Source organism: Myotis daubentonii, chromosome 1, assembly GCF_963259705.1.
Source record: "Myotis daubentonii chromosome 1, mMyoDau2.1, whole genome shotgun sequence".
NCBI classification, from domain to species: Eukaryota; Metazoa; Chordata; class Mammalia; order Chiroptera; family Vespertilionidae; genus Myotis; species Myotis daubentonii.
Genome location: NC_081840.1, coordinates 203137851 through 203164222, shown reverse-complemented (window position 1 = coordinate 203164222; position 26372 = coordinate 203137851). Strand labels below are relative to the sequence as shown.

Here is a 26372-nt window from a genome sequence, read left to right as displayed (position 1 = left end):
CAGGGGAAAGAAGCAAAGGAAACAGAAAAGCAAACTGTCATTCATTGTTCAGACATTTGCTCCTGCACTAGATGCCGCATCGCTGCCGATTATAGATGCATTTTCATTCTGGTGGGCGCCCACTGGGACACTCAGCTCTCTCTTTACAGACTGGCTTCAGCTGCTTCTGAACTACAAAGGCAGAGATGAGTGGTTGTGACAGAGATCACAAGATCTGCAAACCCTAAAAGATTCACGATCGAACCCCTCAACTAGGGAATTCTTAACTACATCAACAAAGCAGGTTTTCAACCGGCCACCATCTCAACTTAGAATTAGTTCTGAAAGCTAATATTTAAGTTTGGTTCATGTTATTTGCTTATTTTTTAGATCTATGCCATGCTAACAGAGCAAAGGGAAAACAAAACTTCAACCCTGTGGGCAATGCAATAGAAGAAACCAGTGAAAATGAGACTTGGCCACCACCCTGGGTGCCAAAGAAATGATGGTAGGAGTTAACAAAAAATTAATTGCCTAATCCATATCATCATACATGGATAACACCCATGTTAAGGGATAACGTGTTTTATAAATCCCAGGAAATACTGCCAGATAGAAAGTGAGGGAGTTGAAAAATGGGCTTTGTAAGGGAATATAAAAGAACTTTAAAAGTTAAACATGAATGGGGAGAACATGTTTAACAAAACATGAAAGACAAAATGGGAGTTTAGAAAGTAAATCAAACAAAGGATTAAATGTCTATATCATTAGCTTTTAGTGATAATAGTAACAGGGCTGGTTTGAGATTTAAAGGGATCAAAAGAGATACAAGTCAGCATAGCAAATAGTGACTCTCCTTTACCTTGCTAACAGCTCGATGAGGTCAGTTCTGCTCATACCGTCAGGAATCAATCTTGGAATAGCAGCAATACAAGTTCTAAACAAATCAATTTTGGGTTTTCTTTCCCCCCTGAAAAATATGTCACAACAGGACTTAAGTATATTACATATGCTGGGAAATGGAAGCAAAGTTGAAACAGGAGCCCACCCCAGAAAGTTTAATATAAAAAAGAGCACACATACATTCAGTAAATTATTATTAGTTTATAAATGAACAAAAGAATACAGAGATAATTCTAGGAAAAACACAGTAAACAGAAAAGGTTTTCATTAATTGTAAAACAAGCATAGGAACGATTCAGTTTAAATAATGAATATACATTACACTGTTTTTAATATAATTATTTCAAATTAATAAATTTTAAATATAATTTAACTAATATTGAATCTTTAGTAAATAACTATCATACAATAATACTGATATTAAATAATCAGACATTGGTTATGTGGGAGCCTACAAAATTAACAAAAATTTTTTATTTAATATACTTTACTAACAAGGTTCTTAGAAAACAGACTTTGTCATATACCACTGTTGCTATGGTTTGTTCTTGTCTTTTTACTTCAGCGCACGCGCGCACACACACACACACACTTCAAATTTTTATGTAATAAAATGTGTTCATTTTTGAAATTCATCTGGTTCCTTCAGAGGCTTGATTAATTTAAATCTACTGTATTTACTTCTAGTTACTCAATGATTTTATTTTAAATATCTAACATCTTAATATACTGGTTTTTATTTTGGTCTATATTTCAAGGTGAGGCTTTTAGTTAACTTATCCAAATAGCTCTTCAGTTGGCCTAGAAAATAATTCTTATGTATAAAGGAATTTGGATGATTTAAATATTTTAGGCTCATATTTGTTATAGTGGCAATGGATTTGCTACCGGCTTTTAGAGTTTTTATATAGTCAGTTGTCTCTTTCCATGGTTCCAATATGCATGAGCTCTGGGAACCACAATTGAATTAAATACCACCAGTCCCAGCGTGGTTCAATCTTCAGTTCCCACATGTTAACTGTAAGTAATTGCATAAAAAAGTTTCCCTGTTAGCTTTTCAGTCCACCGATCATGACGTACTTAACAGATGAGCACCTTAATCAGTGACAAATCACCTCACTTTTTTCAAATTCTGTCATAATTAGTCACTGCCCGTCTGTTACTTGGTTCACACACAGACAGCAAAGTGTGTAGTTGTGCTGCTTACTTGTCTCCAGTGATAAATTCAGGTGGCATTTCACAACAATGAATACTCAAAAGAGGAAACTCGCCAACAAAGATTAAAGTGGAGCAGAGGAAGGAAAGGTACTGTTGTCAGAGGCGAACACTGGTGGAGTCACAGAAGGAACGGCTGACGGGGGGATGTTGCCATCATTGGGGCTCGACATACGCAGCCAGAGGAGCTTGAGGGCAAACGTATCGACAGAAATGAGGAGAGTGGTTGTGATGAAGTAACGCAGGAAAAACTTCACGTCAGAGAAATTCTGAGATATTATTACACACTAGTGTATAACTGTATATGAATTAAATTGAGAGACCCAACTTGCAATTTGGTCATCTAAGACCTGGAATGCAGATATTACTATCTGAAAAATGCTGTTCCTTATACAGAATATGTAGATATATCTTAGCCAATGAAGGAAGTTATTGCCATGAACTATATTCTCTTGAGGAGGAAATTCCTAATCAGGAAAAAAGATGCTGGGATGATAAGCAGTGGTGACAAGACTAGAGTGGGATGGGCAGGGATGAAGTACTGTTTCAAAAAATCTACTCATACATTCTTCCTCTCTGTACCCCTGGTTCCCAGGAGGTTTTCAGGTTTTCTTTGTTGTTTATCAGGGCCCTGGAAATAAGAGCATCGGCCTGACTTAACCCACCAATCAGTCCGCACACATCTGGGGCAACGAGGATTTACCTATCACTCACAGAATGAGAGTAGGGCTTTGTCACTGACAACAAGCTAGACCGAGAATCCAGGACACCTTCTGCTATCTATACTAAAGGACAAAACTTGGCACGTGGAAGGAACCGCCGTGTTAATAACCACAGCAGATGGCAATACAGAAGAACTCCGGGAGAGAAAGGAACAAGACAAGTAAGCACGAATCAACCATCTTTACAAAAACTGAAATAGCAATGGAAAGAATTAATTTGCTACGTACGTAATCATCTCTTCAGGCTCCTTATGAGACATCTGCACACTAGTCATACACATCGGCCTCCCAACTTCTTTGTCCAAATGTCTGAGAATGCTATCTAATGCTTTTCTCACTTGAGGATAGTAAACTGACATTCCTGGAGAGGAAAAAAACCCTCAGTTATAAAATGTTAGAAGTTAAATAAGGAATAGTTACAATTCCTTTTCTGTAAAAATAAAAGCCTCTTCATCAGAGCAGACTGACAGCTGTCGGGAGGTGGGATGTGCGTGAAGGGACTGAGCAAAAAAGGAAATAAAAAGAGATAAAAAACTCACGGACACAGACAACAGTGTGGTGACTGCTGGCGGGAGGGAGGGATGGGGAGGTGGAGGAGAATATAGGGGGATAAATGGTGATGGACGGAGACTTGACTTGGGGTGGTGAACACACAGTACAGTGTACACATGATGTGTTGTAGAATTGTGCGCCTGAAACCTGTATAATTTTGTTAACCAGTGTTACCCCAACAAATTCAATTAAAAAAAAAAAAGACATTAGCTTATCAATGTTGCAAAAGAAGGCATTTTGACTGTGATATACTCTTCTCCCTGATGATTGGCTTTAGTATATGTAAAAATTATGCACAGAACTAAAATTTGAAGGAAGAATGAAATGCAGTAAATAATGTCACATAAGAAAGTAAAGCTTTAAACAGAAGACTTTTAACCTAACAACTTGTAGATATAAAAAATGTATTCATTTTTTTTATCACTCCATGTACTGGAATAACCATAATAGGTAAACATATATGTTTTAGATTTGATCTAAACGTCTACAGAAGCACATTAAACGGTATCAACAAGCTGTTCTATTTATTTGAGGTAACGCTAACCTATGACTTTCGCTTCTTCATCGGTCAAGGTTTTATTGAGAAAAATTTTCTTCACACGAAGCGTGTTTCCTGAAGGAAGAATAATTCCTGTTGTTGGCATCGGTGGCTCTCCATCTTTCTGCTGCAAGCTGTCCGCTATCACCAGGAAGACTCGGAGGCCTATGTTCATTCTCTGCGGAGAGACAGTTTCCAAAAGTAAAGCAGACTTTCTGCCGATATTTTTTTCATGTTAAAAATATCTCATCAAATAATACTGGGGTGCAGGAAAACTCAGCTTTCTGCTCAACAGTTTTTAACCAATCCAGGCACTGAAGTGTGCTTTAATGTCAAATTCCAGATGCCACCCACTCACTTCAGAGGTCAACTGGCTCTCCTCTGTCGCTATAAAGCTTGTTTCAAACCTTTTCCATCTGTCCTCAACTCTCCTCCTCCTCTTCTCCCTCTCTCTCCTCTCCTGCTTCACAGAAGGAAAAAACCAACCTTCTTTAAACTCTCACTACAACACACACCAGTGCACTTATATCTGCACTTCTTCTTCCTCTCCTTTGCTCTTATTTGAGTTGAGGGGGGGGGGGGGGGGCCTGGTCTTTCTAGCTTTAGAATGCTATCTGATCTTAACATTTTTGGGAAATTATATTATTGATTATCTCTTTTCTTGCACATTCAACATTTCCCTTTCAACTGAATATACTGCATTTCTGTTAACCGTACTCAATTATCTTTTTAAAAAATATATATTTTATTGATTTTTTACAGAGAGGAAGGGAGAGGGATAGAGTTAGAAACATCGATGAGAGAGAAACATTGATCAGCTGCCTCCTGCACACCTCCTACTGGGGCTGTGCCCGCAACCAAGGTACATGCCCTTGACCGGAATCGAACCTGGGACCCTTCAGTCCGCAGGCTGACGCTCTATCCACTGAGCCAAACCGGTCAGGGCTGTACTCAATTATCTCAGAATACTTCACTGAAGCAACTCGCAGTGGTTAATGACCATATTGTTCACAACAGGGGGCACTTTCCCCGCATCCTGTGACTTCAGCAGCTCGGGACAGTGTTCTTTCCTGAAACATTTCCTCCCTCGGTTCACCTGTGCCACTGCTGGCTGTGTTCCCTGGGCTGCATTTCAGGCTGAGCCTCCTTCATCGGATATTAAATATTAGAACGCCTTCTCCTACCATCATGTTCTCTCTCCCAAAGCCATTGCATGTGTTTACAGGACTTTAATTACCTACCTGATGTCAAAAAGACGTCTCAGATTTAACATGTTCAAACCAAATGCACTTTCCCCCACAAATCGATCCTCCCAATGTTTCTTGTCTCGGTAAATGACCTCCCTATCTGCACCTCGCTGTCTCAGCCCAAGCTGCCGTTATCTCTGACCTGCACCAGTGGTCTCTACAGCAGGCACGTGCATCCCAGTGGGCCTGCAAGACAGCTCACTGGAATCCAGGGAGGAAGGAAAACTTCTATTAAAACATCTTTTTTTATCTAAGTAAGTTTCGAGTTTAAGCTATATGACAGCACTGGTGCCTTCCCTTAGGCTACTAGTAAACATCAGAAGGTCAGGTCACATAGCCATACAAGACACCTGGAAGGAAGTGGGAAGTCCGCAATGCCCCCGGTCCACAGAATTGCCCTCATTTACCCATTCTTTCAGAGTACTGCAATTTGCAGGTATTTGATTAAATGAATAGATGGATACTTTTACCTGGTTTTACTTAAACTAGTTCTCACAAGCTTAAAAGGATTCCTGAAAGGAAAATGTGGCTCGAAGATAATCCTAATAAAGAAGTCTAAACGAACAACAATAACAAAACAGCAAACACTTTTTGTACTCCTTTTTCCACACTGGTTGGGCTCAGTCTCATTAATGTTTCTATCTCTCTATACCTCTCCTTTCCTCTCTTTCTCTAAAACAACAACAAAAAAAACCCCTCAAAAACCACAAAACAAAACAAAAACCCAGTTGAACTGACACTTTTTCTACTCCTAGTGTGAGAGCTTCAGTGAGGAGAAACTTACTTTAGAAATAAACGTGTTCAATGGAGGAAATAACCTTGAAAATGGATGTTTAAGAGAATGCCTTTCATTATGTGATTTTTGTTGCTGGAAACCACATGGAGTATATAAAACACTCCCATATGCTCACTTAAAAAACCTGGAAATATATATTACCTTATCTTAAAAATACCATAAACTGAAAAGCTTCAATAACTTTCTATCCTATTTGTTAACTACATAAATATATATCTCCGGATTTGATTATGAGAACCAACACAATTTAAAAGGCATAATAGATAGCACCTACAGTCTTTTTACATTCTCAAATGTTATTAGATTCTGATAAGCAATACGTTCATAAAATATTTTAAAACAATCTGAAAACTGAATGTCTACAGAATTAGAATTTACTAGTAAAAAACAAGGCCACAGAAGTAGAATAACATTTTTTTTTTCTTTTAAAAAATTATTATTGTAAGCTCCATCTGGGGAAAAGGATTTTTGTCTGTTTTGTCTCTAATACCTAAAACAGTACCTGAGGCACATTTTAGGTGCTCGATAAATGATGAATGAATGATATTTCTTAAAGACCCTGTTGTTCATATTATTTATATTTATATTAATTTTGCAAGAAACATGAGCTCACGTCACAACTTCTAGAATCCAGCTGAGCTGGCTAACCTGAAAAACTTCCTCTCTGGATTATTTTGCACCATGCTTAACACTACTCTTAAACCACTCAGTTAGCTATCGGAAAGGTTATACCACTTGTCCCAGATCACACCTGTAGTAAGAAGTAGAACTTCTAACTATGGGTTTGAGCCTAATTGTTGATTCCAGAAACTGTTCTAAGAAAAAACCACTAAAAATAAAAAGTTGAGAATAATGTATTACTCTATAATTTATTTATTTATTTATTTTTACCTCTGGATTAATGGTGAAAGTTTTAGTAGACTTTCCAACACTGAGAAGATCAAATATTATTTCTTTCATTGCAAAATCCAAACGTTCCTAGAAAAACATACACACAACGAATAAATCCTTCTAACTTGCTACAACTATATGTTAGGTATAATGCTAAGAATTATACATATAATGGCAATGACACAGATCTGTGCCCACAAGAAATTCATTAAATCTAGTTGTATACAGAAAAATACTTATGAATTATAGTTTAATGACTATAACACCTGGAACCAATGTAATGCTGAATGTCAACTGTAATTGAAAAAATTTTTTAAATAAAAAAATTATAGATATTTATCAAATGATTTAATATCCAAACCAATGGGTAAAGTTTTAAGTATTCATTCACCAAAATCTAAGTGAAGTAATTCTCTTAGATGAAAGTGTGCCCTGCATTATCCATGCAGCTGGCCTAGCGAGAGATCCGATGGGACAGGAAGAACAGGGCTCCAGGAAGGAAATCTCTAAGGAAAAAGTTAACCAGGAAGATTAACTGATGTTTGAGAGAGTTTTATAGTTCTGGCGGAGTGTTGGTGTGAAGCGATTAATCCAAGGGAACTGGGGCGGGGAAAAGGAGGAGGAAAGGGATACAACCTAATGGCAATTTTTTCTGAATACTAGAGCTAAAGCACAATTTGCTTTCATTTACCTTATCGACAGATTTATACTTATTTAATTACCATCAGTTCTGTGCTCTAGCAAATAGAAATGTACTCATTTTATTTAAATATTCCTTATTTATTTACTATCAAAATAACTACATTTTGGACCATCTAAATTGTCAGATTTTTAGTTCAAAGAGAATGCAATGAACATTCTGGAATCAAACGTTTTGCTACGTTGAGGAGGTAAGCCTACTGATGCTTCTGCAAGGCTGATGTGATTAAAGCCTTCGATGTGATCATTCAGCACCCAGTCAATCCCCTAAGAACAAACCTTCCTGTATGGCAGAGCCTGGAGAGCTAAAATGGTATTTGCTAGGACGCCTGGTAACAGTGGGCTTTAGAACGTGGCTTAGACCCTGCCAAGTGGTACACTCATGCGAGCCTTTGGGAACTGGAGGTCGGGGGGGGGGGGGGGGGGGGCGGGGAGGAACCCACTTTACTGGTGGGATCATGGTAGCAGCATGGGTCTAAGACATCTGTGGTGATTTCCTAATTTGGCAACTTTCTGATTGTGGTGGAGGCAGCAGCCTCCTTGTTAGCAATTCTGTAGTTTCCTCTTAATCATTCAGACTATGAGTGTTTCTGTGAACTATTTATATTCCTTAAAAAATCCCTTTCGGTTCAACTAGCTACAGTGGATTCTAGTATCTATACCTAAGGACCTACGTTAACACAAATTATGAAAACAATTTTCAAGGAAAAAAACAAAAACCCACACACAACCTTTCGAGCTACTCCAGAGGTAATTAGTAAAAGCACAAGGGTAGGATCATACACCTTCTTGAGCCCCCCGAACTACAGTGCTTCTTCCACCTGTGGCTCTCCTTTCCTTCCCCAAGTGTGTAGATCCATGACAAACTTATTTTGTCACCAAAAAAAACAAAAAAAACCCCCAACCATTAACATCTTTTATATTTATAGCATACATTTATTATTTCCACTGTTCAATAGTAATAAATATTTTATCATGCTTTTAGATGTGTAACAAATTTTCATACTCCAAGTTACTGCAACAGATTACTCTTGTCCCTTACATGGGCACATGTATTAGGAGGTGAAATACTCACCTGAGCAATGAACTGAATAATCTTCACAAATATATTGAGAGGGGTGTCACGAGGAACCACACTACGTGAGCCTTTTGGGAAAAGTGCTGACACTATGCTCATAAGACGACTACAGGGAAAAAAACAATTAGTCATAATGAGATGATGAAATTAACAGAACAGTCACAAACTATTCTTCCTATTCTTCATAGTATGTCAGGAGAATTTATATTCCCCCACAAGGTGTTTGTCATGTTAACTAAAATTCCCTTAGTGAGATATGTTTTAGCAATATTTTATTTAAGATACACTTGGAAACAAAGGCACTCACCTTTGAGTTACAGTGTTGCTTTCACATTTTATTCTAATTACATAAACCCACAACAATCTGTACAAAGATTCCAGTGCAACTCGAGACATTTTAGGATCTTTATTCTGTTTAGAACAAAAGAGAATTAAAATAAGTTTATTTAAGTACTTGCAATCATTTAAGAACAGATACATTCTCTGTCAGCAACTAAAAGCCCTCACTCCTCTCTTTTTTATTCAATCCAAAACAGGTTTAAATATGTAAGCATATGTTTGTATATATATGGTAAGTATATGTTTGGTGTATGGTAAGTACAGATAGCTCAAAAGTAACCATAAGGAAATCCAGAGCCATTCCTTATACACTTAAAACAAAACAACTCAATATTAGAATTATAATACTTCTAAGAATTTCAAAATTATACACACACATCAACTTACTTGGTAATAAATGGTTCATACAATACTGGCCTAATGATAGAAGGATTACTAATCTTGGCAATAATTCACTGCAACCCATATACAGTTAAAATCTAGAATACCAAATGCTGTTACAGATATTTGCATTTATGAAATAATGCAAAATATTACTGAGTGATTAGCCTAACAAGAGGAAATATATAGACTAGTGGGTTAAGAGCATGGTCTCTCAAATTAGGAGTGACCTTGGCTGCTGTTACCTCACTTGGTGCCACAATTTCCTCAGCTCTAAAAACGAGGCAATATGGTACCTACCTCACAGACTCAGGAAATTATGTGAAAAGCACTTGAAACACTGCCTGGTACATGATAAATGCTCAACAAGGGTCTATACCTTCAACTATTTATTTAGAATCAGAACACTATTTAAATTATTACTATTTAGAAGCAGAAAAGTCTTCTATTTCAATCACAATTTGATCGACAAACCTTTTCTGCATACCAGCTATTATAAAAAGTAAAGTTCTCCAATGACCAGTCACGTAATGAGATTTCATTGTGAATATTGAAAATGCAGCTAATCATCAATTTTATTAGGAGAAACTGTATGCATGGTTGTAGGATGCATTTATTGCTATAAGTTAGCATTTATTTAATTTTATTTGGGGAATTTCTTACTACTGAACAATTATTTTATATATAGCAACAGACAAAAGGGAGTTCTTAAATACTAAGTAATTGGCCATTCTATTTTATGTTTTAAAATATAGAAAAATGAACATCTAACTACTTACGACTAAAAACTATGCAAAAGATGTAACAACTAAGGGTATTTTTATAAAAGACAACCACTAGAAAATATACTTTACCACATTTATCTATATGAGTATTTGATATAATTAATAATGAAATTATTATATTCTATTACATTTTGAAAATGAAATGTATTTTAATAAACACTGTCTTTATAATTATTCAAAGAGTGGATACATTTTTGGGGATACCCTGCATATGTTACTAATAACCAAGATTTGGGCAGTATTTTCTTTACTATTATATTGATATTGTTTAAAACGTGGATGTCAAATATCAAAATATGAATTCAATTAGTTTTATGTACACTCCAAATAATACTTTCACATTATTAAATTGCATTTTTAAAGTATAAATTGCACATTAAAAATATTTAAGCCCAATTCCACATAAAAATTATTCTCATATAAATGCTTAATAAAGTATTAGGTTTATCTTATTTTCTTATTTTAAGTTATAAAGTATCTAGCATAAAAAACAAAACAAAAAACCCACAAAAATACATGATTTTCAAACTTTCCAAGATTGACCACTATGTTAACAAAGCAGAATACTTTATAATGAACAATAGCACAACAAGATGAAAAGTGATAAAAATCAATTATTATTTATTTGACCACTACAATGCTGCGATCATGCCTAAATAATAAAAACACCCTAAACTGACCTGAGTCTTAAACAAAGATATTTAATTGCCTCATTACTATTTTCATCTAATGTGAATACTCAGATTACATTAATAAAAATCCAATAGTATTAATATGTAATAAAATTTGGTATGTCAGTCAAATATGCTCTTTGGCAGCAATTATTTTATTCTGTTTTTCCTTTTTCTCTACTGTGAACCTCCCCCCAAATAATCTGTTTAAAACCCAAACCAATCAAATAAAAGTTTAAAAAGTGGTGCAATAAAATCATATTCAAGATCTAAGCTACTGTCTCAACTTCATTTGCAAATCTTTAAAAAATTTCATTTTTAACAGCTAATGTAAATTAGACAGACTATCTTAAAACTGAGAATTCTGGTTAACAATCAACATTCATTATCAAATATCTTAAGTTCATTTTCTTGGGGCCTCTTTAATACGAAAACTAGAATGCTCCTGCTGTGTGCTACTCTTTTGCTACCATACAAGAAGCAGCCATGAATAAATATTATTAGACATGCAATGCAATAATGGGTAAAGGGGGAAAAAAAAATAAGCACACTTAAAGGAGATAAAGCAACGTCTTACATTGACACAACTCACCTGGAGTGTTTCTATTTGCTTTCTGATACTGTTGTTAGATGGCATCTAAATAAAGCAACGTGAGACAGCAAACATAAACATGAGATGCAGCACATGCATGTTAGATGAAAATAAGCACCAAACAAGACAGCTCCTCACCAAGGCCTCTATTTAGAAGAAATCTGAAATTTCCAAGACAGTGGCCAGAAATACTCAGAAAAAAAAAAAATCCTCTAATTTTTTGGGCATCTTGGGATACATCTACAATACTCAAACTGAGAGAAAACACTTAAATTTTTAACAATCTAATTTTTCCTCTCCAAAGCACTGCAATTGAACTTAAACGTTAAAGTTTAATTTTTTAAAAGAAATTAAGCATACACTGTAGAAAAAAATTCTTCAAAATATTTCTGTATGATATGTACTCGTATTTCTCTCTTAATTGCTCTTTAGAAACTTAAAAGTCATTTTTCACAGAATGACCTCAGTTGATATAAAGATAGGGGCATTGGAAACTACCAAATTCTGTTTGGAACAAAATTAACAGATTTAACATTTTCAATGAAAATAAATAGGATGTTCTCTCGTGCTATTTCTGAACCTATAGGACTAACACCCATGTTTTATGATCACCAGCTTCAAAAACTGGTATAATAATTTTTTTAAAATTGGGCAATATCTTAAAGTGCCTTGAAAATATATTATTTTTATGACTTTGGATGTCTTTTAAATATTCTAAAATTATAGCCAAAATATTTTCTTAAAATATCTGTTACAGCATCATTCCTAATAGTACATTAAAAGGTAACAAGATAGACCAGAAAGCGCAAATGTTATGGCACTGAATGTATCTAGATGCAAATCTCTATCACTTTTTGGCTCCCTAAACATGGGTTACTTAGTTCTCTTCTTTCAGCCTGTCACAGTAAGAATTAAATGAGATACTGTATTCAGAGAATCTAGCATATAGCAAATATTAGTAAAAATCAATTTTAAGAAGTAGTAGGTCTAATAAATGAAAAACTGTTATAGACATTTTTTTTTTTAAATTAAGAGGTTACTTGAATCTCAAAACAAAATCAATTTAGGTAAGGCCTTTACCTTGAGCCAGTATTTCCTACATATAAAAACAAATTATACCTGTCACAACAGGTAATTAATGTAGTTTTCCCTTGAATGCTCAATTCCTTACCTAGACTATGCAGCTTAGCCCCAGAATCTAAACCTAGTAAACAGGAACCAAGTCATAAAATTTCTGCTGAATAGAGCCTTAATGTAAGTTAAGGGTTAATGGTCAAGACAACTATACTCCAAATATTCATGCTAAGTGGCTCTTATCTCCTTAAGCCTGGCAGATTGACATAGCCATTCATGAACATGGACAATATGCCAGAAGTATTTATCAGGAGGTAAGGATTCAAAGAAAATGGAGCATTTTAAATGAAAGCCTTAAGACAAAAATAAAAAGTTAAGGTACTGCGAAAGAATTGCAAATATGTTAGGTGGAAATGTAGATATATAAAAAAATTCCAACAAGCAACAGAAAAGTATGAACTGTCATGAAACAAAGCAATCTTCCAAGAACACTTAAATGCACATCTTAATATACTTTATTAAAAGTATTAAGAATCACATTACCCAGCAAATTATCAATCTCCTTTAAGTACCTCTATCTATATAAATCATCAAAATAAGGACAGAAAACAGTACGTAATATAACTAAGTAAATAAAAACTTATTTTCTGGTTACATGTCACAGCATTGAATCAGCTTGATTTGACTGTGGGAATTTTCATAAACAAAGCAGAATATATTATTTCTCATTCAAACATGAATAAAATCAATGTAGATCCAGGAAGAGAAAAAGTTAAAAATATTTTTCAAAGACTTATATTTTCTGTATATCTTACCAAAAAAAAAAAATCAAGACATTTTTTAAAATGATACATAAAATCAGGAAAAAGATATTTAGGATAATGTTGTCTAGTGGATCATTCCTGAAGTGTGAAAAGGAGAGGCAGTCCTATTTCTCACAAGACCACAAGGAGCTGTGAGGCCAGAGACAAGTAATTTAATCCCTCTGTGCCTTGTCATTGCCTTTAAAGTATTAGGTTTTCAGTCTTAACCTGAACTTAGAGGGATGACAGGAAATGAAATCTCACATCTGCCGTTTATATATCCTGTAAGCAAATCGTCGAATATTAATCTGTGTATCAAAACGGTCTTCAAATCAAGCATTCCCGTGACATGCAGATGAGGATTATCTCCCCCCCCCCCCCCCCCCCGCCCCGGTCAGTCATTAACAGCACTCCTACCCGCAGAAGAAAAGGAGATCCTGTTAGAGCTTGCTAGCAGAGCACCCTGGCAAGATTAGGATCCTTCTATCTCACAGGTTTGTTTTCAGTATTAAGACAGACCAGACACAGATGTGTCAAATGGTGTTGATTCAAGTCAGAATAATTTCAAGAGCTGTTACATCTATGTGGATCCAGTACCACACTTTAATTTGGCTGGGCATACTTATGTGAAATGTGCTTTTAGTAATATTTTATTATCAAGGCTTTTAAATATTATTCAGACTTGAATTAACATTATTGAATTTTCTCAAACACAAAGTAAGTTTTATAAGATTAATACTCTATGGGTCTAAGGACTTTATTAACAAATATTGCTAGGTTGAAGATACTATTAATACATCAATCATTAAAAATGCACAATTTGGCGCTCAGTAAGACAAATCAAAATTTTAATCAAAAGTTTCTTCATGTTCATACATGACTGATTCCCTAGAGGAGGTATAAAGTATGCATAAGAAATGGAATATGGTAAACTATTAATTATTCATATGTACCAATAGTAATGAAAGTTTATTACATGCTAGTCAATGTATATGCATAAGTGAATACACTACAGTCAGTATTTACAGGTCAGAAATGAGATTATGTCTTACCTTTAAGTGCGACAAACAGTTCTGTAGGAAAATATGCCAGTTACTTAAAAAAAACTGTTTCTGACTGACACATAAAAGGCAGGTAATTAGTGGATATAGAGCCTATAGAAGACAGATAAAAGAGAGAGTTAACACTTTATACGACAAAGCACTGGACTTGTAAATTATATTTCATTTATTCTCATAAACAAGGAAACCAAAAGACTCCTTTATGCAGTTTACCCAGTTATAGTAAGAAACATGATCTCCTAGAGTCATGTAACAAAGAATAATAAAGGGCAAATTTTCTATAAGGACTGTTCTCTGACCTATCATATACTCCCTGAGTTAGAGCATGCTATTATTTTCCCTAGAGCCATTCCTCCTTCAGTCGGTACCGTGGTTGTGAGCATGGGCCCTGGGATCAGAGGACAGACTGGCATTGAAGTGTCAGCTTTCCATTTGCAGGTGCCCGACACCAGGGAGGATACATCACTAGCTCTAAGCCTCACTTTCCTAAAATGTAAAGTGGAAAATAATAATCATACACATCCTACGAGGTTGTGAGGCTTAAGGAAGACAAATGAGGCAAAGCACTCAGTTCAGTGCCTGGAATGCATGTTCACTATCTCTACCGTAAGTGGCCAAGTATTTGTCCAAGTCTCCAAACTTTCCCCAAGTTGCATGAAAATTCAGAGGAATCCCTCAAAGTTACATGAAATGGGTGGTTATGTGTGTGGGGGGGAAACTTTGAATGCAAAAGATGCTATTTTATTATCATGTAAAATAAAGGAATTTGTAGTTTAATACAAGAGTACATTCAACCTTTCCCTTATTATAACACATACTTTAAAGCACCTGTCAAGCCAGGTGAAAACCTAGAATGAAGTCTGACTAACCTATCAAATACAGAGCTAGCAAAATCATGAACAGAAATTTTTTAAAAGAGGAGAAAATATATAAAATTTGCCTTATTTTACACTTTGGATACATGACAATTTCACTTTTTACAATTCTCTTAAATCTCCACTGACTTCATAAAACAAGTACTAAGAGCCCCCTAATTAAATATGTAAATATTTGAAATGGTTCTTAATACCAATGAATGCTTCTTTCTGGAGCTCAGTTCAAAAGTAGTCTGATAAAGCATCTCCACAAAATTTTTCAAACAGGGAACATTCACTTCATTTTTAACAGCCTAGGTAAAAAGATAGAAAATGGCAACAAGTAAGAAAATGGTTACAAACGTGGGTTCAAACTACAAGAACTTTCTGTAAGGTTTGGAATTGGTTAATACCTCACTGAGGAGCTCATGCAAGTACAGTACCATAACGTGCCAACGGACCAAATGTTAAGTAAATAAGATAAACTTGGTCCCTGCCCTGAGAGCACAAGCGGAGAATGCAGGCCAGTGAACAGGTGGTCTACCAGATGCTGTAAGAGGAAACTGAAACTCTCTGTGGTCTTGAAGCAGTCAGAGGGGGCCCCTAGGGAAAAGTTACACAAGATACACCTAAGCTGAATCCAACATCTCTTACCTGAAATATTGCAACAGCTTCCCATGTAACCACTCTGGCCTTATCTCCCGCTCTCCTGCCCCCAGCAGTGGGATCCAGCCGCACTAGCTGGCTTCCTGCTGTTCCTCAAACACATCATGCGTGCTCTGGCTTCAGGACGTCTGTCCTTGTTCCTTCTGCCTAAGCTCTTCCCCCCAGTACAGCATGTCTCACTCCCTCATCCCTTTAGCTGCTGTTCAACTGCCACCTTTCAACTCCCTTACCATCTTGGTGATTCTCTACCCTGTTTTCCATTTCTCCGTAGTACTTTCCACCATCTGCATACTACATATTTTACATGAGTTCATTGTGTTTTCCTCAGAACTAAACTCTATAGGAGCAATGAGTCTTTCCTACCTTGATCACTGTATCCCCTGTGCATACACGAGGCCCCCGCACGCAGAAAGCACTCAATACCCATAATAAATGAATGAGGAGAGTCCAGCCAGGTGAAGGGGGGAGGGGAGGAGGTATTTAGTGAGGCAAGAATGTTCCAGGCAGAAGTGGCTCTATGTTCAGAGGCAGTTGTTATGAGTTAGAGTGACGGTGGTCATATTGGGGGTAGCAGCTAATCTAACATGACTGGTGTCCTTAAAGTGGGGAAAATTTGGACACAGACATGCACATGAGGAGAACAGCATGTGAACATGAAAGCAGAGATTGGGGTGAGGCTTCTAGAAGCCAGGGAATGCCACAGATTGTCAGTAAACACCAGAAGCTTGGCAAGGGGCACGGAACAGAGTCCCTGTGAGACAATACCTTTTTGTTGGTTAAGCCACCTAGTGTGTGTACTTTGTTAGGGCTGCCCTAGCAAACTAATAAACCACAGAAAGAAACATGGCATAAAAGAAGAATTAGGCAACTCAGTAATAATGGGGCATTGTCAAGCATCTTGCTTTGTACAACTGGCTCCGTTTGATGGATTACGTTAAAAACTGTAACCTAACCCAAGTTAAACAGCTGGCAAAAAAAACTCCCACACATTTTAAAACAAGGAGGAAGCACAAATGACAAATGGCGTGGATAAGTAGCAATGGAAACCATTTCTAAGGAGAGAAATCAGAGTACTTGTACTAATGATAACAGCCTCAAGCTGCCATGGTTTTATTAACTAGTCTGTTTTCTTTTTGATAGAATGAACCTAATTCACACGGCCAAAAACTGAGGTGGGGATGGGAAGCTATCTGACTCTAACTACTTTGCAAAGCTATAAATTATGTTTGTATGCATTTAAAAAATCTTCACAATAGGGTTATTTCAAAATGATAAAGGTGCCCATTTAAGAGGATATCACAATTCTGACCATGTATGTGCTGAATAACAGAGCTTAAACATATACAAAGCAAAAATTGACAGAGCGCAAAGAGAAACTGACAAATCTACACTTAGTTACAGTCAGAGACTTCAGTACTCCTCACTCAATAATTGCTAGAAGTAGTAGGCAGGACATCAGCAAGGTTATCATAGACAAATAATACTATCAACCTAATTAATATTTATAGAACGCTCCCATCCAACGACAGCAGTACGTACAGTCTTTGCAAGTGCACATGAACATTCATTAAGATAGATGATACCCTGGCCCCAAAACAAATGTCAATGCATTTAATGGGATTTGAGCCATACAAAGTATGTTCTCTAACCACACATTAAAAATGAATAACTTAAAGATCTCTGGGAAAATCCCCAAATGTTCAGAAACAAAATAATATGCCTCTAAATTACCTATGGATTTCACAAAGAGCATTAAAAAGTATTTTGACCTTTATGAAAATGAAAACACAAGGTATCAAAATTTGTGATCTGCCACTTTAGAACTACTTAGAGGGAAATATATAGCATTAAATGCTTATATTAGAAAAAAAGGGAAAGATATGCAGGATCTCAGCTTCTACCCTAAGAAACAAAAAAACAAACAAAAAGTGCAAATTAAAACCAAAGTAGAAGAAAGGAAATAATAAAAATCCAAGCAGAAATCAATGAAATAGAAACTGAAAAACAGAGAACATCAATAAAGCCAAAAACTAGTTCTTTGGGAAGATCAAAAAAATTAATAAAGTACTAGCCAGAGAGACTAGGAAAAAAGAAGGAAAGTCAAAACTTAGCACTATTTGGAATGAAAGTGATCACTACAGATACAATAGTATAAAGTGTATAGTATATAGTATAAAGCTGACCAACCTGATACCAATAAATTTGATAATTCCCTTAGAAATGAATAAACACCTCAGAAAGCTCTGAAAGCTCACTCAAGAAAACGTAGTCTGAGAAAACCTGTCTTTTGAAGAAAGTCATTTGGTAGTTAAAAAGGTTCCCACAAGGAAAATTCCAGATTAAGTGGATGTATTAATATATTCCATCCAATTCCAAAGAAAGACTGAAAGCCAATTCTGCACAAACTCTTCCTACATAAATTATCTTGATACTAAAAAAAGAAAACCACAGACCAAGAGCCCCAGGAACACAGATAGGTACAAAAATTCTCAATAAGAAACCTTATCAAATAAAACCTAACAATATAAAAAAGTCTTATCATGATCAAGAGTTTCACCCCAAGAATGTAATGTTGACTCAACAATTCATATAGTTCAATATATTATCAAACAAAAAAGAAAAACCATCTGATTATTTCAACAGACAAGGATGGGGGATATTTAACAAATTCCAACATTTATTCTTTCCTGAAAAATAACCAACTCTTCATAAACTAGAAATGAAAATAAATTTCCTCAATATGATAAAAGGCATTTATGAAAAACCTGTAAGTCACATCATACCTATTGGTAAGACTGGCGACTTTACCCCTAAAATGTGAAAAGAGGTAAGGATGTCTGCTCTCATTTTTTTTTTTAATCATTGTACTGAAAAATGCTAGCCAGTGCAATAAGGCAAAAATGAAATAAAATATAAGCACTGAAAAGTATTTTGAACACCTGGAAAATGAAATCTTAAAACAATGGCATTTACGATAGCACAAAAATAAGAAATGCCTAGGATAAATTTAACAAAATATACTCAAGATCTATACACTGAAAATTACAAAACATTGTTGAGAGAAAATAAAGACCTAAGTCAAAGAAGAAAGTTGCTATGCTCATGAATCACAAGAATCAATATTAAGATGTCTGTCCTACCATTTATTAATATAAAGAAATCCCAATTCAAATACCAGCATTATTTTTAATTGACTAAGTGACTCTAAATTTTTTAAAAATTTTAATTGCATTTATTGGGGTGATATTAGTTGGCAAAATTATACAGGTTTCAAGGGTATAACTCAATAAAACATTATCTGCACACTACTTCGTGCAGCCATTGCCCCAAGCAAAGTCTCCTTCCATCCCCATTTCTCCCCTCCTTGCCCACCTCCACCTACTTCCACCCCTTTTCCTTTGTCTATGACCACACTGTTGTCGGTGTCCACGTGCTATGGATATATGTTTTTTGGCTAATCCCTTCACGTTCTTTCATCCAGTCTCCCTCCTCCCGCCCCCCTGACCTCTGTCAGTCTGTTCCATGTATCCATGCCTCAGTTTCTATTTTGTCAGCTTATTTTGTTCATTAGATTCCACATCTACAATGAACCTAAAATAGCCAAAATAACTTTGAAAAAGCATAAAGTTGGAAGATGTACACTGCCTGCCTCTAACTTACTACAGGAATTAAGATAGTATACTATTATTATAAGAACATACACATAGGTCATTGGAACAGAACAGAGTCAGAAACACACTGAAGCATATAGAGTCAATTCATTTTTTAGACAAAGCACTTGACAAGAATTGTCTTGTCAACAAATGGACAAATTTTGTTGGAACAAAAACAAAACAAAAAATTAAACAAAATAAAATTCAATCCTCTTACCATATAAAAATTAACTCAAAATGGATCACTAACCTAAAAGTAAATCTTAAATTTAAAATATAGGAGAAACCTTACTGACTTTGTGTTAGTCAAAGACTTGTTAGGTATAATATGAAAGTTTAATTTATAAAAGAACACACTGATAAATCAGATCTCATCAAAATAAAAAAACTTCTTTTTCAAAGACATAGTTAAGAGAATGAAAGCACAAATCATGAACTAGAAGAAAATATTCACAGAGCATACATCTGATAAAATACTTATATCCACATTTTAAAAATATATGTCTCAAAGCTCAATCCGAAAACAATCCAATACAAAAATGCGAAAAAAGATTTCAACAGACATTTTGTCAAAGAAAATACATGAATGACAAATGAAGATAGGAAAAGATGCTCAAAAGCATTAGTCATTATGGAGATGCAAATTAAAAACCAGAATGAGATACCACGACACGCCTAAGTAATGGCGAAAATGAAAAGGACTGGCCGGAGTAAGTGTTGCTGAAGATGTGGAGGAACTGGAACTCTCACATACTGCTCATGGGAATGCAAAATGGTACAACCACTTTGTAACAGTTTGGCAATTTCTTGAAGAGTTAAACCTATAACTATCACTTGGTCCAGCAATTCCACTCCGAGGTTTTTACCCAAAGGAAAGAAAAGCAAATGTTCATACAAAGACTTGTATATGAGTGTTCACAGCAGCTTTGCTTGTAGCAGCTAAAAACCGGAAACAACCCAAAGGTCCAAAAACAGGTAAACACATAACCAAACTGTGGTAGACATACCATGAAATACTGCTCAACAATGAAAAAGCAGTAAACTACTGATCTATTCTACAACATACTTGGACTGCAAAGTAATTATGCAGACTGAAAGAAGTCAGAAAAAGAGTTTGTACTGTGAGATTCCATTAATACAAAATTCTAGGAAATCCAAAACTAATGAACTGAAACTGAAAGAAATCACTGGTTGCTTGAGAACAAGTGGGGTGAGCAAGAGTGGGGATTAAAAAGGAACGCCAGAAAACTTCGAAGAGAGTGATAGATATGTACATCATCTTGAGTGTGGGGACAGTTTTTCAGATACATATATATCCTAGTACATACATACACACACACACACACATATATACATATATACATATATGTATATATGTCAAATTGTACACTTTAAATGTGTGTGGTTTATTGTATGTCAATTTCACCTTCATAAATCTTTTAAAAATAAAATTATATGTGTATATATAAAAGTCAATTATACAATGTATATATGTATATATGTCAAATTGTACACTTTAAATGTGTGTGGTTTATTGTATGTCAATTTCACCTTCATAAATCTTTTAAAAATAAAATAATATATATGTGTATATATAAAAGTCAATTATACAACAATATGTAGTACATTGAAAATGAGTGGAATATTACATTCCACACCGAAAAACTGAGTGGGGTAGGGATGGAGACCAGAAAACAAAAAAAATCTATTTATAGTATGCTATAAATTCCATTAATATTGATATTTCATTACCAGTAACTGCAAAATTAGTTTTGAGTAACACTCTACATTTACACCAAGAAAAGTTTCTATCAATGTGCTTCCCTAGAAGTTACTGCGATCATTATTTTCTAAACAATTCAGAGTACAAATTTTGATAGGTATGATGAATGTCACAGCAATCTGTAGAACAGAACTTACAAAATCAAGACAGTCTGGTAAATTCTAGGATGTATGTCACAGTACTTTAAATTCTTCAGAGGCTACTGAAATGGCTGTGATTCTGTATGGAGCAAGGGCCATGATGAAATGCAGTGTGCTACACTGAGCGCCTTGAGGCCACACTCCTGCTAGGTTGCAAATGCTCTGCACTCCTAACAGTCTCTGGATCTTGAGGGCTGGTTCTTTTAATTAAAAGACTGATGGATGCTCTTCTGCTCTAATAATCCTTTTCCCTATGCCCATGTTATATTCCAAATTTCCACCTCATTGTCTATTAGGTTACCAGAAAGTAAGAATATTTCATGTAGCAACTTCTTTAGTAAAAAGGTACGTTTAAGATATAATATAAAAATAAAAAATACTTACAGCAGCTACAGGGATGAGAATCTCCACAAATAAACCGGCAAGTGCATGTTTTATATCTTTATCTTTTACTTCTAAGAAGTACTGAGCACATTCCTGGGGGATGGGGGGAACACATTAGGTTAACAAAAGAGAAAGATTAAATAATTTTTAATATCACGATAATTTTGTAAACATTCTGCAATTATATAAAAAAGCTATGGTCAAAACATACTTAACTTAAAAAAGAAAATTAATTTATACTTGTGAAAATTCAACAATTGGAATAAGAAATTAATAACGATGTCATTAATATATCTACATTGTTTCTTTTTAAAAGTCATGAAGAGCAAGAAAAGTCATTGTTAGGCTAAATCTCTGCAACTGATGAAGTAAATCACCTGCATAAACTGAAATGATGCTTCAAAATCTTCTACAGGATACATCTTCACTCGGAAAAATTTCATTCCCATTATTAAGCTGATGACACTCTGTACCACATGTGGACTTTGTTCCTTCAGTCGCAGTTCTTTTAATTCCGTCATAAACTTCTTCCTCACAGCCTGAAACCTTTAATACACACAGATACATAATTTCACTTGTTAAAAACACTAATTTCCTACATCATCTCCTTTCTCTGCCCTCATCAAAATTGCCAGAAAAGCATAGATAGGAAGACAAAAATTTTTGTTATTCTAAATTTCCTGTTCATTTATTTTAATATCAGAAGTTTCTTAAAGAGGAATAATTGGATTTTTTAATTCCTATATCATCATTGATATAGCACCATTACCACTTAATAATTAATAACCATAATAAAAATAAGATCAAATAACCCACCCATAAAACTTCCCCATAAATATCAGAGAGCCAATTTCTATAAAGTCCTTCTTATAAAGTCTGCCATTTGAGTTGTATGGAGAGTGGACTGGAGATTACAAATTTATTCAAAGAGGTAAACCAATTGATTGTGACTATTAACTATCACTTAAAACTCCTATTTCACTGCACTGCAGAAAAACTGAACAAGAGTGGGAGGACACAGAGCTCACAATCTGCATGAGCTAGAGAATCAAAACGTGTTCAAAATGTGAGCACCGTCCTGGCGTCACATGACCACAATTGTTAAGGCTACCAAATTTTCCTTTGCTTACACTGGAAAAAGATATCTAGCAGCTTATTAATCAATAATACTTCATTTTCCCCCTTCATATATTAGAAAACAATCAAAGATTTTACTATTACTGTTTCTTGGGGGAAACCAGTTCCTGAAAAATGAAATGAAAAATGAAGTAAACTTTTCCAATGGTCACTGACTATAGTGAGGAAAAAAAAAAATATACACACACACACACACACACACACACACTCACACATATATTAATGAAATATGGACACATGATAGAAAGTACAGCATTTATTTCTATTTGACCCTTGGAAAATACAATATCATTTTCCATTCAAATATTCTTTTGTGTTTTATAAAAAATATATAGAAAGTGAATAAATACCTTAATATTGCAATAAGATGAGAATCCAAGGGTTGGGTGTTTTTTTTTAAATTAAATTTCTCAGAATAATTGTTAATCACTACAATCAAAGGAAATGCATAGGCAAGATTGTAATATACCTCCCAGCCCTTCCCTTTCTCCCCTCCCTTTCTCACTCTACTGGTCTCCCCCCACACCCCCCGCTCCTCCCCACCTCAACTGTCAGTTTGACCAGCCTAACCTACTGTGGCTCCATGCTCCCTTTCTTTCACGCTCATCACCTCACCACTGCTCTACGTGACCAGGGTCAGCATCATTTCACTGGCCACTTGGATTTATAATCTTTACCATCCTGGAATTAACTTAGCGGTCATGTAAGTTCTTCTAGATTCAACTTGCTAATGTATTACTTAGAATTTCTAACCTGTATTCCTGACAGAAATTCATTTAGATAAAAAAAAAATCATGAACTACCATGCCATAAAATAAATACACCATTGCTTGTGTCCATGTTTTTGTGCTTATAATTCCCGAGACAGGGATTCGTTACTGATTAAATATAAGTGACATATTAAGATATTATTATCTATGTCCAAATCACATAAAACTCTCAAACTATGTTCTAAGTTCTATAGCACTGGTTATGCAAGGGTGCCCGATGTGTTACAAAGGATGAAAAATATGCTAAATAAAATACATTACTTAATATTAAAATCTAAACTATTAAATATTAACAATACTTGCCTTCTTAGAATTTAGAAAAGTTTTTATATAATGATTTCAGAGCCAAAGACTCTTTAAATGACATCCACAAAAATCTGAATTGATACTTTTTACTTAGAGCAAACACAAATACTAAAGACAAACAGCTTTTTAGTGTTTATTATAATGATGGTTCAAGAGAGCTCAATGAGTGTAACTCCTGACGAATAACACTTCATAAAATAATCTGGTATCTTTTACCTTTCCTTTTAAGTATCCCTTTTATCTATTCAAAACTCTGTTTAGTATTAAAAAAAATAAGGTGATTAGAATAAAGGGATTGCATTGATATCTTGGAAATAAAAGCACTCAACTGGAAAGTATTAAAAGTAATTATTAGCTCTGTAAAGACTTTTAAAAGAAAGATAAAAAAAAAATGCTTCTTACAGAATTGTTAAAAGTAGGAAATAAGGTAATGTCCTGACTATTTCTGGCAATTTCTGACTTCCTCAATTCAGAATTTATGGGGGAAAAACCTAAAATGAAAACACGTTGTGAAATTAAAATATGGGTGCTACTTTACTTATTTTTTTTAATTTAAATCTTTATTGTTCAGATTATTACAGTTGTTCCTCTTTTTCCCCCCCATAGCTCTCCTCCACCTGGTTCCCACCCCACCCTCTGCCCTTACCCCTGCCACCCACTGTTCTCATCCACAGGTATACAATTTTTGTCCAGTCTCTTCCCACACCCCCACATCCCTCCCCCTCCCCCACCCCGCCAGAGAATAGTCAGTCCACTCCCTCTCTATGCTCCTGATTCTATTATATTCACCAGTTTATTCTGTTCATCAGATTATTTATTCACTTGATTTTTAGATTCACTTGTTGATAGATGTGTATTTGTTGTTCATAATTTGTATCTTTACCTTTTTCTTCTTCTTCCTCTTCTTAAAGGATATCTTTCAGCATTTCATATAATACTGGTTTGGTGGTGATGAACTCCTTTAGCTTTTCCTTATCTGTGAAGCTGTTTATCTGACCTTCAATTCTGAATGATAGCTTTGCTGGATAAAGTAATCTTGGTTGTAGGTTCTTGGCATTCATCACTTTGAATATTTCTTGCCACTCTCTTCTGGCTTGCATAGTTTCTGTTGAGAAATCAGCTGACAGTCGTATGGGTACTCCCTTGTAGGTAACTGAGTTTCTTTCTCTTGCTGCTTTTAAGATTCTCTCTTTGTCCTTTGCTCTTGGCATTTTAATTATGATGTGTCTTGGTGTGGTCCTCTTTGGATTCCTTTTGTTTGGGGTTCTCTGCGCTTTCTGGACTTGTAAGTTTATTTCTTTCACCAGGAAGGGGAAGTTTTCTGTCATTATTTTTTCAAATAGGTTTTCAATATCTTGCTCTCTCTCTTCTTCTGGCACCCCCATAATTCAGATGTTGGTACGCTTGAAGTTGTCCCAGAGGCTCCTTACACTATCTTCATATTTTTGGATTCTTTTTTCTTTTTGTTTTTCCGGTTGGGTGATTTTTGCTTCTTCGTATTTCAAATCTTTGACTTGATTCTTGCGATCCTCTAGTCTGCTGTTGGAACTCTGCATAATATCTTTCATTTAAGTCAGTGTATGCTTAATTTCTAGTTGGTCCTTTTTCATAACCTCGAGGGTCTCACTAAATTTATCGGCAGTTTCACTAGATTTCTTGAGGGTCTCACTAAATTTATTGGCAGTTTCTAGAAAATTCTTGAAAAACCTTAATAGTATGGTTTTGAACTCTATATCCAGTAGTTTGCTTTCCTCCATTTCTGTCATTTGTGACCTGTTTCTTTGTCTCTGTATTTTTTATGCTTCCCTGTGTTGATAGAGTGGCTTTCTGTGTTAGGTGTCCTATAGGGCCCAGTAGCTCAGCCTCCCCAATTACCTGAGGTGGACACTCTTGGTGCACCCCTTTGTGGGCTTTGTGCATAGTCTTATTGTAGTTAAGGCTTGATTGTTGTAGGTATCACTGGGAGGAATTGACCTCCAGGCCAATTGGCTGTGATAATCAGCTGTGTGTGCAGTGGGAGAACTTATGAACTGGAGATACTCTTCTGGGGCAAGACTTGCTTCAGTGGGGCTTTGGTGCTAAATGAGTCTGGCCCCTGAATGTGTCCCTTATGGATCTGAGTTGTTGTAATCTGGATGGTCCCACTCTGACCACTGGGTACACTGGCTCTTGGGTCTCTAAGGAGGTGTTAATTTAGCCTCTGCCTGAGGCTACTCAGCAGGAGCTAGGGAGAGATTCCTCTTCTTTGTTTGGGGTTTGGAGGTGCCCAGGTGAGGCCCAGCTGTGAAGCAATGCAAGCTGCTGTGGGGCCTTGGGCCTTCTTTTGGAAGTTCTGGGTCTCTCTGACTCAGCT

General features: G+C 35.5%; 1 protein-coding gene across 13 annotated transcripts in view; it reads right to left on the bottom strand.

Moving 5' to 3' along the window:
* The window catches only part of FRYL (FRY like transcription coactivator), a 240071-nt gene that overhangs the window by 90214 nt on the left and 123485 nt on the right, over window positions 1–26372 (bottom strand). For 9 of the 13 annotated variants that reach the window (XM_059671738.1, XM_059671683.1, XM_059671711.1 and 6 more), the window contains 11 exons: window positions 22184–22352; window positions 21807–21899; window positions 15396–15494; window positions 14318–14419; window positions 11389–11433; window positions 8928–9031; window positions 8618–8726; window positions 6844–6930; window positions 3916–4087; window positions 3048–3180; window positions 842–949 (listed from right to left, as the gene is read on the bottom strand). In XM_059671738.1, coding sequence (XP_059527721.1) covers window positions 842–949; window positions 3048–3180; window positions 3916–4087; window positions 6844–6930; window positions 8618–8726; window positions 8928–9031; window positions 11389–11433; window positions 14318–14419; window positions 15396–15494; window positions 21807–21899; window positions 22184–22352 — 1221 coding nt within the window. The remainder of the gene's footprint in view (window positions 1–841; window positions 950–3047; window positions 3181–3915; window positions 4088–6843; window positions 6931–8617; window positions 8727–8927; window positions 9032–11388; window positions 11434–14317; window positions 14420–15395; window positions 15495–21806; window positions 21900–22183; window positions 22353–26372) is intronic. The other 4 variants (XM_059671715.1, XM_059671720.1, XM_059671725.1 and 1 more) reach the window with 1 other exon arrangement.